General features: G+C 33.4%; 1 protein-coding gene across 4 annotated transcripts in view; it reads left to right on the top strand.

The window, feature by feature from the left end:
• Nucleotides 1-12,754, top strand: part of DPP10 (dipeptidyl peptidase like 10) — an 802,065-nt gene that overhangs the window by 746,203 nt on the left and 43,108 nt on the right. For all 4 annotated transcript variants that reach the window (XM_058548842.1, XM_058548839.1, XM_058548841.1 and 1 more), the window contains 4 exons: nucleotides 277-368; nucleotides 769-816; nucleotides 4,147-4,268; nucleotides 5,613-5,660. In XM_058548842.1, coding sequence (XP_058404825.1) covers nucleotides 277-368; nucleotides 769-816; nucleotides 4,147-4,268; nucleotides 5,613-5,660 — 310 coding nt within the window. The remainder of the gene's footprint in view (nucleotides 1-276; nucleotides 369-768; nucleotides 817-4,146; nucleotides 4,269-5,612; nucleotides 5,661-12,754) is intronic.

Here is a 12,754-nt window from a genome sequence, read left to right as displayed (position 1 = left end):
AATGCCAAGACAACATCCTATGTCAAGGTGATGCACAGGTCACCCTTACCCAGAGGTGTTTTTCTGCATGGTTTTCCTACACAGGAATAAAGACACCCTCCTACCTGGATCTATGCTTATGTGAATGTGTGTGCATTCTTAAAATTGAAAATGAGAAACCTAATGTTAGCTGAGAATTAAAGAATTAAAAGTGACACAGGCAGTTAGTACTGTCGTGTTGACCAGAGAGATGCTATTTAAATAAAAAGAAAATCAATATTTTCTATTTCTTTGCAGAGTAAAAGTGAGCAGATTACCGTGCGGCATCTGACATCAGGAAACTGGGAAGTGATAAAGATCTTGGCATACGATGAAACGATGCAAAAAATGTGAGCGTTTTTGGTTCTCTAGTCAGATTGGAATTCAGGGTTGTCAAATGCAATCTTTTCCGCCAGATTTATGTTTTGCTTACCACGGTCCTAGTCCAAACAACCTGGCCATGTAAAGAACAATCTTTTTTTTAAAGACTCTCCCTATATTTCACCCAGAGACACACTTACACAGACACACTTAGACACATGCACACCCAGATAAATTGAGAGAGATCTTGGAAAAGTGTGATGATATTTTAAGAAAAAACCACATATTTCCCAAATGGATCAAAGTCCTGTGGTTGAATAACAGAACAGCTCTTGCCTGTTCTTTGACGGTTTGAAAATTCCAGCGAAATCTCAGAGTGCCAAAAATTGATCTGTGCCTGATATTTGTGTTGTTTTCCTCCCTGAGCAGTTACTTTCTGAGCACAGAGACTTCTCCCAGAGGGAGGCAGCTGTACAGGTAAGCAATGTGCAAGGATCTCCCTACACAAGTTGATTTCTCAGTGGCTATCTACACAGCACAATGATCGGATGGAAAAGTCTGAAATTTCATCTTTGACACAGCTAAGGGAGAGCCACCTCTATGTGACAAAACCTCACACTCTTGGTCCAGTCCCTTGGCTCTGGACCTTTGTGAGCCGAACGCTGGAACCAGAGTGAAGACCGTCTTGCTGCTCTTTCCTTATTTTTTTTCCTCACCTGCTTTTGCAGTCTCAAATTTTTTTTTTAAAGCTTGCTTCTCTCAACTACCCACATCACAGGCATTTACATATTTTCCCTTGTGGCCTTTTCTTCTGCTAAGCCTCATTTTGAATTTTCAGTGCATTAATGTCATGTCCATATAATTTATTCCTAAACAAAATAAAAGCATTGTGAATACTTAATAGAGTGGGTAAAGTAGAAGTTTCTCTTTCTCTCCTTATAGTTTGTAAAATCCACTACGATTGTTGTTTAAGCCTGGCATGCTCATTCCTTACTGAAATAAAGCAATGGATAGGAAATATTTTCCTATTTCCCAATTTTCCCAGGTGGAAAGTTATATTCACAAAAGGGGCTAAGGTCACACCTGTTTAGTATTAAAATGTCTCTACTCAGAAAACTTGCACCACAACCTCACAAGAATGACTTTTATTTTTGTCTGGCAAGCAACTTATTAATTCTAGACTTTACATACACTTTCTAATTTTCATTTCACAGATCCATTTTTAATGTGTCAAAACTGCCATGGCATAGTCTCAGTGGAAATTCATGTTTGAAGAAGTGTCACCATTGATTCTTACCAAGTAGCCTAGACTTTTCTTTGAGAGTAAAAATGCATGTTTAAAGTACCCTAACTCCCTCTAATTCACCCACACACTTATTTATGAGTAAATTGCTTTCATCTAGAGCAAGCCTCTCCTTTTTATCACCTCTTCCAATATGTCATTTTCATGTTCTTTGTTTTTTCTCTTGGAGCCTGGAACCCATAATCTCAATGGTAATGACTTCCAAAGGAAGAACAGCTGTTTATTTAGAGAAACTGATTCTAATTTTGGTTTAGAGATCTTGACTAAAGTACTGGTCACTTTTTCTTTTTGGCGACCTGAAGCTTATTTTTCTTGAAACGTATACTATAATTGGTATTTGCAGTTGTTAACAATACTTTAGAGACATGGAAACACTTGATCAATGTTTTATTTCTCTCATTTTATAAAAGTCTTAAAGAAGAATGACAATGTCAGAAGATTAGACTGGGCCAAGTTCAGCCAGCGGAACTGTTTCAAGATCTCTTCCCTTAATTACCTAAAATGTGATTTGAATCACAATGACTCCTTAGATTTGTATGCTTGACTTATCTCTCTAGTGACTGAGGCAGAACAGTCAATATATCTATGACTTGTACGAGTGTAGCAGGCTGTGTTATAAAGAAAATGTAGTACGGATACATTTCCCCTTAAATAGCTCATCAAATGCCAGTTGGCTTGACTGTAAGATAATGTTAGTGTTAAACACAGAAAACTCATGTCTTGCCCAGGCCATAAAAAAATCATTAGTTGACTTAATTTATGGAATTAGATACCCCTCCAGAATCGGAACTGTTGCCATATTCAGGGTTACAATTTTGTCTCAAAATTTGCATCTCTTTATTTCAGCAATTTCATAATCTAAATAATAAGAAAATATCATCATAAATCCCTAGGAAACTTGGATCTGAAAAGTTATATGAAGGAGTAGAGAGACAAGAGGTTTTAAATTCTAGTTATGTTACTAAATAGCTGTGTGCAACTGGCATGCATTTTTAGTCTCTCTCTGGTGATGGTTGCACAACATTCTGAATGTAGTTAATGACATTGAACTATATTCCATAAAAATGGTTGAGGTCAGCCTGGTAATGTTTAAGTTCAGTGTGCTCCGCTTTGGCGGCCTGCGGTTCACAGTTCGGATCCCAGGTGTGGACCTACACACTCATCCAAACCATGCTGTGGTGGCAACCCACATATAAAAAAAATAGAGGAAGAGCAGCACAGAAGGTAGCTCAGGGCCAATCTTCCTCAAGCAAAAAGAGGAGAATTGGCAACAGATGTTAGCTCAGGGCTAATCTTCCTCACCAAAAAAAAAAAAAAAAAGATTACAATAACAAATATTATGGTTTTTATATGTATCATAACTTAAAAAAGAAATTTATAGCACAATTTAAAAGAGAAAACAATTGAGTATGATTACCTTGTAAGTTTTCATAAGGGTAGGGTAAAGTGTTTAAGTGTCGAGTGTATATTAATTGCCTTGACTAGTAAAGCAAAAGTTTGATTTATAATCGGCTCAAAATGTTTCATATGTGAAATTGTGACTTTGTGAACTCTACTTCACATTTCTTCTCAATTGCTTCTCGTGCTTCTGATGCCCACATCAACACCCCTGTTCCCATCCCCATCCCTGTAGCATCTTGCACATCAAAATGAACCTTACTATGATTCATTTATGAATGTATAGCCAAAATCATGTGTCGTTCCAAAATGAAGTTGAGACTATTTTGTCCAATCAAGTTTTATTAAATGTATCATCAACAGTGTTTTCATCTATCAGCATAGATAATTTATGATTCATCATTATTTATAAAATAAATGATTCTATACATGAAATGTAACCTTGGGTAAATATCTCAACCCCTCTGACCTTAAGCACCATTCTTTGTAAAATAAAGAGATCATTGCTTTTCTGTTTACCTACCTCGCCAATATCTCAGAGTAGGTATGATCGTCAACATTATATATATTATCATACAAAAATAATTTTTCTTTACCAAAAATTTCAGTGCAAGTATTTACTGAGAAAAATTTGGCCTTGATATTAAATTTTAATATTTAGAATGTTGAATTTAGGAAATCATAAGCTTGATTTTTTGTGTGACTTGTGAAAACATTTATTAGTTCTTTCAACTAATATTTTTTGAGGGTGACTTTATGATAGTCTCTGTGGTCAATTCCTTTTAAGACTTTACAAAGAAATATCTATAAAGAAAATATAGATAAATTATATTGGGTCCCATGGAAATCAATTTCTTTATTTTTGAGCATACATTTGTATATATTACTATACATACAGGTGTACATAATTTTAATTTTATTACAGAGAAGAGAAACCTTTATGTCTTAACTTCAGTAACGGAAATTAACTTTGCGTTTGTATGGTAAGTCATAATTTACAAGAAACCTCAATGTAAGAATGCTGTAGCTCCTCTTTTTAGCTATAGATGCCACATCTTCAGGTATCTGGGATGGTAACATTTCTAACTTACTTTTGCTTTCCCCAGTGCTTCTACTGAAGGATTATTGAATCGTCAATGCATTTCATGTAATTTTATGAAAGAACAATGTACATATTTTGGTGCCAGTTTTAGTCCCATGAATCAACATTTCATATTATTCTGCAAAGGTAATAGATGATTTCTGATGAAATTTATTCATTTTATTTGATCAGAACCTATTGCTATCATTAGTAACTATTACTCTCTAGCTATATGATTTCATACTCTTTATTTTATGTCTTTGTTAAAAAATTATAAATTATGGATTTACTGAGATATAAATTTTGTTCATATACTTCATTTAGAAATAGAATTGGGAGTAAGTTAACATGTACACAATTAATAAGGGCTATGTGAAATGGACCTTTTAAAAAAGTGAATAAACATATTTACATTAGCAAAGTCATGCTACAATAATAAACTAATTTACCTAGTCTTTAGGATAAGCAATAATCCTCTTATTAAAGTAATGGCTTGGTTGTTAAGAGATTTAGGATCTACAGAAATTTAATCCCTGGATATAGTCCTCTTCAATTCTGAGAAATTACATTCACCCCAATTACTTTTTCTATCTGGTAACAGTATGACCGCAGTATGCTGCGGTCTTATATGGTTGTATGGGATCTCTAGGTTATGTTGATAAGAATCATTGTCCCTTTAATAGGATATTGTAATTCCCAGAGATGAAATGGGATTCATGTGCCCTCATATAATGTGATGGATTGAAGTGCTACTACCTCAAACTTTCTTATTTTAAGACACCATGAATAGACGAACACTTGCTCTTTTTAGTTATTTTTTCTCTTGATATCTGAAATGAAGTAACCAAAAATGAGAAGTATTTGTTTGATGACAGCAGGGAAAAACCATTCGACCTCCAGATAGAGTTCCTTCGAGAAATGAAGTTTCAAGATAACATCTTTGGTTACATCTGCATTAACCAGTATATTTGAAATAACTGGAGAGTCCAGTTAATATGTATATTTTAAGTTAATATATCTTTAGCCCTCAATTCTTATTTATCTCATGGATGAAATATTTCTAATATGCATGCATTCTTTTTTTCTTGACTGAGAGGTAAACAGAATTTGATCTTGGATGAGCAGATGAGAGGTCCCAGGTAGTGAATCAGCTTACTGAACATCAGTGACTATTCTATAAAAGACTACAGAGAGTAAGGCACATAAGATTGACTAAAACTATAGAAATACAGAAGTATAGGGCACTTTGGAGAAGGGGGGATTGTAACAATAATCTCTCTGAATAGATTTTTCCCCATATATTCTTACTTTTCTGAATAAAATGTGCATGAAAGGAATGAAATCTAGATATCTGGTTTCTGTTTCATTATGTTTTACCTGTAAAATGCTTCCATTTGGAAAAATAAAACAAAACTTTGTCATGTAGCTTTTCCAGTAATGATTACTTAGATGTCTTTAAAATATTTCTATATATATATTTTTAAAATCCAGGTCCAGGGGTCCCTGTGGTCAGTCTACATAGCACGGACAATCCAGCGAGTAAGTACACAAGCAAGACAATGCAGAATAGTCATGGTTGGCATTCGTCTTAGGTATTATATTATTTATTCTGAGTGTTGTACTCTGTAGTACCTTCTTAGAAAGAGTGCCCAGCATGGGGAAAGCTGTGTAGGCACCATCAACTTGACCTCGTATATGTAAAAGAAACAGTAAAACAAGTGGTTTGAGCCACGTTACCGCTGGAGTTGAATCACATATGCCTGGAATAGGATGTCTACAGTATCTAAATTGAATGAAGAGTGATTGATGAGGTTCATTTAAGTACATTTCAGACTATTGGCCCCTTAGTGCTCTAGTTCACTCTTTTCTGGGTCTTGTATGGATTATTCCTCCAGAGCAACAGATTTTATGAATTTGTGGGAAAATTATGAAAAATATATTAATTTATATATTTTATATCTGTTTGTTCCAGACATCTAGGGCTTCTAGTTTTATGTATTTATTTATTCTTTTATATATTTATTCAACTGTCCATCATCTCTTGAGTGAGCACTTAATTTATCAAGCATATAGCAGAGGCTGGGTGTACGTTGCTAGTAAGATCTGATAACGTGTTTAAGAATTTATACTAGGGCTGGCCCGTGGCTTAGCGGTTAGGTGCACGCGCTCCACTGCTGGCTGCCCTGGTTCAGATCCCGGGCGAGCACTGACGCACCGTTTCTCCGGCCATGCTGAGGCCTCGTCCCACATACAGCAACTAGAAGGATGTGCAGCTATGACATACAACTATCTACTGGGGCTTTGGGGGAAAAAATAAATAAATAAAATTTAAAAAAAAAAGAATTTATAGTACAGTGCATAAGTAAATACATGGTTGAGCTAATTTTAAAAAAGAATAATCAGATTGCTTGCTTTCTTCCATGTTTTTTTCCTTCTTTCAATTTTAAAAACTTATTTAATCAATACTCTTATGCTATAATGATCTACATAGGATACTATAATCTAATCAATGAGACATTTATTACCTCATTTAATCCTCAGAATACGCCCTGAGATAGTTAATTTTGTTATCCTCTTTGACAGATGAGGCAATTGAGTCACAGAGAGGTTAAATAACATGGCGAGAGTCATACTAACAGGTGGCAGAGCCAGGAATCAAATGGAACAATCTGACTCCAGAATAGAGTTTGTAATCACTACTGTATGAAGGCACCTTATTCTATTGTGTTTTCGTCTCTCGCATCACATGCCTATGTTTAGGTAGGATGCCTTGACTTAAAGGAGATGCAGGCATAAAAGTGTACTGTTGAATAACAAATGTCATTTTTAGAGATCAGAAAAAGACCTTTTATACTCTTCAAATACCACCATATGGAGACTTCCTTCCTTGTATAGAAAAAGACAAAATTTCTAAATTTGCAATGAAGCTTTGTGTGGTTGGAAATAGATTAGCATGGCTTTTAGTTTCTACTTATTAGTATAAACCTTAAAAAGGTTATGGTAAGCAAAGGAAATCTGTTCAGTATTAACACTCACAGAAACAATAATGATAATAAAGATAGTATATTTGATAAAATAGAAAGAAGGTTGAATTTCATAGATAGAAAAATCAGTGTATAAAATGAGTCCATCACATACCTTTTGTGGGATCTCAGACAAGTTACTATCTCATAGGATCGATTTCCTTGCAGGCAAATTAGCAAATGAATTTTCTGTGAGGATGAGATATATTTGCAACATGGGATGTACTCAATAAACAATTATTTGTGTTATATTGCATATTCTGCCAAAATGATGATTTTTTTTTTAAATTTCCAATCTGATTTTAATTAATTTTATTCTACTGCAATAAGACAATGTTCTTTTCTAACTTCTGCTGCAAATCGGGAAACATTTTTGTCTAAGGAAAATCTTTTTGATTTTCACATTTTTAAGCCAATTTTGATCATCTCAGGGTTTAGAAAAAACAAAAGAGGGCTGTAAACAGTGGTCAGGTGCTTAATTTTCTTTTCAAAAGACAATTATTTATTGAGATAAAATCTATATTCAATTGTAAGTAAATCTTTGGGTTAATGGATCCTTGGATTAATCTTTGTTATACTAATGAATCAGTCATACTCATTTTGGGGCAACATGAAGTAGAATAGAGCATGAAAAGAAAATTGAAAAAAGAAAAATGAAATTACTTAACATGGAAAACCTTTAAACTCACTGGTTATCAAAGAAATGGAGAGTAAAACACTGCCATGTAATTCTTCTTAACAAATTAATAACATTAAAAAATTTACAGGGCTAATGAGGATATGATGAGGCTCCCATAACTTGCTGGTAGAAATATAAATTATAGCAAAATCTTTTGGAAAAAACAACTCAGTCATAAGCCTTAAATCTTTTATATCTGTTTACCGAGTATTTTTTCTTTTAATGGTTTATACTGAGGAAATAATTTTAAATAGAGAAAATCATAACAGCGCTATTGATAATAGTGAAAAAATATAATATGAATAACAAAAGAGGGGAATTTGTAAATATACTTTAATGGTATTAATTATGCACTGAATGTCTTCCATTTGTCCTTCCAGAACCACTTTGAACTCTCAGTTTTTCTCTCCCATGGCTCTGCCCCAGAAGTAGATTATATAGATGACTTAGGTTCTGTCGCCATTTGGCTGCCAATTGGAGTCACCTAGAGTGAATCCCGTAGGTGACTGAAGAGAGGGAGAAAAGTGATTTGGGAGTATCTATTCCTCCAGCCTTGTCCCTGTGAAGTTACCCCAGTTTGCTGTGACTCTTGGCTGAATGTCGCTGTGGATCTCTCACACAACCATCTTCAAGTAACTGCTCTCTCCCCTTGACCTGCAGGCCTAGCCACTGTCACCAGCCAAGGGATCCTGTACTATCGCTTATCATTCCCCTGCCAATTGTCCATATATTTGTAAATAGTCCTTTATTAAAATTGCATCAAATTATTCTAATAAAATTTCCATCAGTTTCTCACTAGGATTAAAAATAAAAATGTTTACAAAAGCCAATTACTCAAAAATGTTTAAGCTATATTTCTAAGTGATTAAGCTGTCCAAATGTTTATGTCATTTGAACAAAACTATTTGAAAATGCATATAAAAATTCAAGGAGACAATACTCGCCAAAATTAAAATTCTTACATTTGCCTGGCTGCCTTCGGGTGATTTTTTTTGTTTTTTCTTCTTTAGTATTTTCCTAATGCTCTACAAAGAACATATATTACTTTTATAATGAAAAAGAAACCCATCATTAAAATGTTCAGTGACTTGAGACAAGGTATAAATATGTAAAATTTTACTTAGTTAATATTTCAAAAGTCCTTGATCTCATGTTATCATCATTCCTTTTCCTCTTCTTATATTTTCATCTTTTGCTTATATGATGTTTCTTTTCTTTTACTTTAATTATTTTTTCATCTCTCTTTCCTTCCTTTTTCCTTTCTCTCCAGTCCATCTCTTTCTTCTCACCCCTCTTTATGTTTCTCTTCTACTTTCTTATTTCTCCCTTTTGTCCTTCTTCCCAATATTCTGTTCTCTTTTTCTTCTTTTCCTCCTCAATTCCACACTTAAAATCATGTCTTAACACTTTTTTATTTATAGTAAATATACTATTATTTAAGTAACCTAAAATTTATTACATTTTGGGTATAAAAATAATCTCTGAGAACATCTAATTTTCCAAATTTATATTATAGAGGATAACATTTATTTACAAGAGAGGTGGATTGGTGTGCCTGAAATCACACATAGAATTCATAGTCCAATGCAGGAAACAGAAAATTGAATGATTATAATAGAATATGATAATTTCTTTGGTAGAAGTAGACACAGTTCGAAAAAAAGGAAATCAATGGAAAGACATTTCAGGAAGAAGGAGTGTGAATGTACAAACATAAGAAAGAATGAAAATCTTTATACTGGCAAGATAAAAGTTGTTCAACATGGCTGGAATAAAACATTTTAAAAATAAGGTAAAAAGATATAGGTTATAGGGGCAGGCTAGAGGCAGATCATAAAAGTCTTATGTTTCATTCTAAGGAGTTTGGATTTAACAATAAAGTATCAATGATAAACCATTGACAATTTAAAAAAAAAATCTTATTCTGGCCATGGAGTAACTGGAAGTGGACATGGCCTCTTGCCAAAAAGAAAGAAAGAAAGAGAAAAGAAAAAAAAGGAAAACTAGACAAAATATATGAAATGACAATTTTCAAGCATGGGACAACAGTCAGAATAGGTCTCTGATCCCTTAAAGAAGGGAAACAAGTGAGATTAATGATGTAATTGCTCGGGTTTTCTCGCTGGAATCATTTTGAATTCTAGTGCAATGAGGAACAATTCAAAAAGAGTATAATGGTATCTCAGAGTCAGAATGGAGATAGAAATTGAGTTCAGAAAGATTGAAGCTTTTGGAATATTGGGACTGTGGACAGATATTGAAGAGGAAGAAGAGACATGGAAAAAGGACCCCAGAAATCTGCATAGGGCTGCAAGGGATCGTCTTGAATCAGTTGCTGAAAATACTTAGCTGAGCATGTGTAGGGAGACACTCTTTGAACCTGGGAAAAGCCAGAGCTCCCCCAGTGCTGGGATATGATAAAGTTCCAGCCAAGTAGAATACTGGAACATTTAGGAGAGATCTCAGAACAGTCATGCCTTAGTAGTAGAGCTAAACTAGCCATACAGCAAAGGTCACTCAATCCTACACTGAATAAGATATTTTGATAAGCTTTGAATTCATGAACATGAAGCTGACCTGCAATTAGCTTCAACATCTGCCTGAACAAAGTCCAACAGTTTTTAAAAGAACAGAACAAAATCCAGAACTCAACAATGTAAATATCACAATGGTCAGAATCCAATAAAACATTACTGATTATGTGAAGAAGCCAGAAAATATGACTCATAACTAGGAAAAAAAGCCAGTGAATAGAGACAAACTCAGAAATGACAAAGATGATGAAAACCACTGACAAATACAATAAATCAATGATTATAAATATACTTAAAAAATCAAGAAAAAGTGAATATAGGGAGAAAATAGAGTATAATTGTTTTAAAAGGAACTTCATGAACTTAAAATAAAATTAAAACTACTGGAAAATACTAAAAGCAAATTTGACACTGCAGAAGAAAAGATCAGTGAACTTGAAACATTATCAATAGAAACTTCCAGACCCAGAGAGAAAAAGAATGAAAGAAGTGAACAGAGCTTAAGATAATTTATGCCAGTCTCTATATCTATAATAATTTTAATTGGAGCCAGAAAGAGGTGGCATAAAAAATCTTTAGTAAAATAATGGCCGGATCCAAATCTGGTGAAAAATACAAAATAGCTCAACAAACCTCAAGCAGGATAAATCCCAAAAGGAAAACAGTGATAAAGGGAAAAAAAAAACAAACAAATTATCAAAAATAAAAAGACACATTACATTGACACATTACTCACGTAGTAACAAAACCAAGAATGCAAACCAAAAGACAATAGAGCAAAATCTTTAAAATACTGATGGAAAACAAAGCAAAACCCTCAACCTAGAACAAACTTAGAAAATATCCTTCAAAAGTGAAGCTAACATAAAGAATCAAGAGGAAAAGAAGCTAAGAATGTTTTGCCTCAGACTTGCACTTCTAAGTAGCACATAGATCAAAGAAGAAATTAGAAAAATAGTTAGAAAATATTTTGAACCAAATGAAAATGAAAATACAACTAATCCAAATTTGGGAATACCTAACTGTGATTAGAAGAAATTTATGGCTCTAAATTATTACTTTGTAAAAAAGGAAAACTTTAAAATCAATAATCTAAGCTTTCACCTTAAGAAGCTAGAAAAAGAAGAGCAAATTAGCACAAAGTAAATTGAAGGAAGGAAATAATATAGAGAGAGTGGAAATGGGGCCAGCCTTGGTGGCATAGTGGTTAAGTGCAGCATGCTCTGCTTCAGTGGCCCAGGTTCGATTCCCAGGCACCGACCTACACAACTCTTCTGTCAGTGACAATGTTGTGGTGGTGGGCTCACATACAAAACGAGGAGGATTGGCAGCAGATGTTAGCTTAGGGTGAGAAAAAATAAATTAATTAATTAAATCAAATTTTTAAAAAGTGGGAGTGATATAGAAAATGGACTAGCAATAGAGAAAATCAAAAGATTTTTCTTTGAAAAGATAAATAAAATTGATAAAATTCTAGATAAAGTCATAAAAGAAAAAGTACACTATCGTTACCATTTTCATTAATGAAATAAATGATGTTAATAACAGATTCTACAGGCATTAGAATGATGTAATGTTCATCAATGAACATTGATGTCATGTAACAGTTGATCAAATGTTTAATCAGATGTAACATTTGATGTAATGTAACATTGATCAATGATGCAATGGAATGGAATGTTATAAGTAATTTTAGGGCAGTAAATTTGACATTTAGATAAAATCAGTAAATTCCTTAAAAGACATAAATTGCTAAACATTCAAACAGGAAGAAATACAATATATAAATAGCCCATTATCTACTAAAAATTTTAATTCACAATAAACGATCTTCCCACAGAGAAAACTCCAGCTTCAGTTAGCTTCACTGGTGCATTCTGTGCAATATTTAATGTATTAATACCAAGTTTACATAAACTCTCAGAATATATAAAGCCAGCATTAACTAGATTCCAAATCCAACCCAGACATTACAAGGACAAAATAAATTCCATTTTTTAATAAATATAGATGCAAAATTCCTTAACTAAATACTAGCAAGTAAAATTTAACAATTTATAAAAGGATAGTGTATTATGACTATGCGGTGTTTCCCTGAGAAATCCATGATTGCTACAATATTCAACTATCAATGTAATTCACTACATTATACTGTCAACTCAAAGGATTCAGAAAAAAGCATTTGATAAATTTGAACAACAATAATTATAATAAGTTAATAATCATAACTCAGCAAGAATAGAAGGGAAATTCCTTAACTTAATGAATGGTATCTGTGATAGTACTACAACTGACATCATACTTAATATTGAAAGACTGAGTGCTTTTCCCTCAAGATTGGGAAAAAGCAAAGAATGTCTTCTTTCACCCCCTCTAGACAATATTATATTAGAGGAC

Source organism: Diceros bicornis, chromosome 10 (assembly GCF_020826845.1).
Source record: "Diceros bicornis minor isolate mBicDic1 chromosome 10, mDicBic1.mat.cur, whole genome shotgun sequence".
NCBI classification, from domain to species: Eukaryota; Metazoa; Chordata; class Mammalia; order Perissodactyla; family Rhinocerotidae; genus Diceros; species Diceros bicornis.
This window is presented reverse-complemented; position numbering and strand designations above follow the sequence as displayed.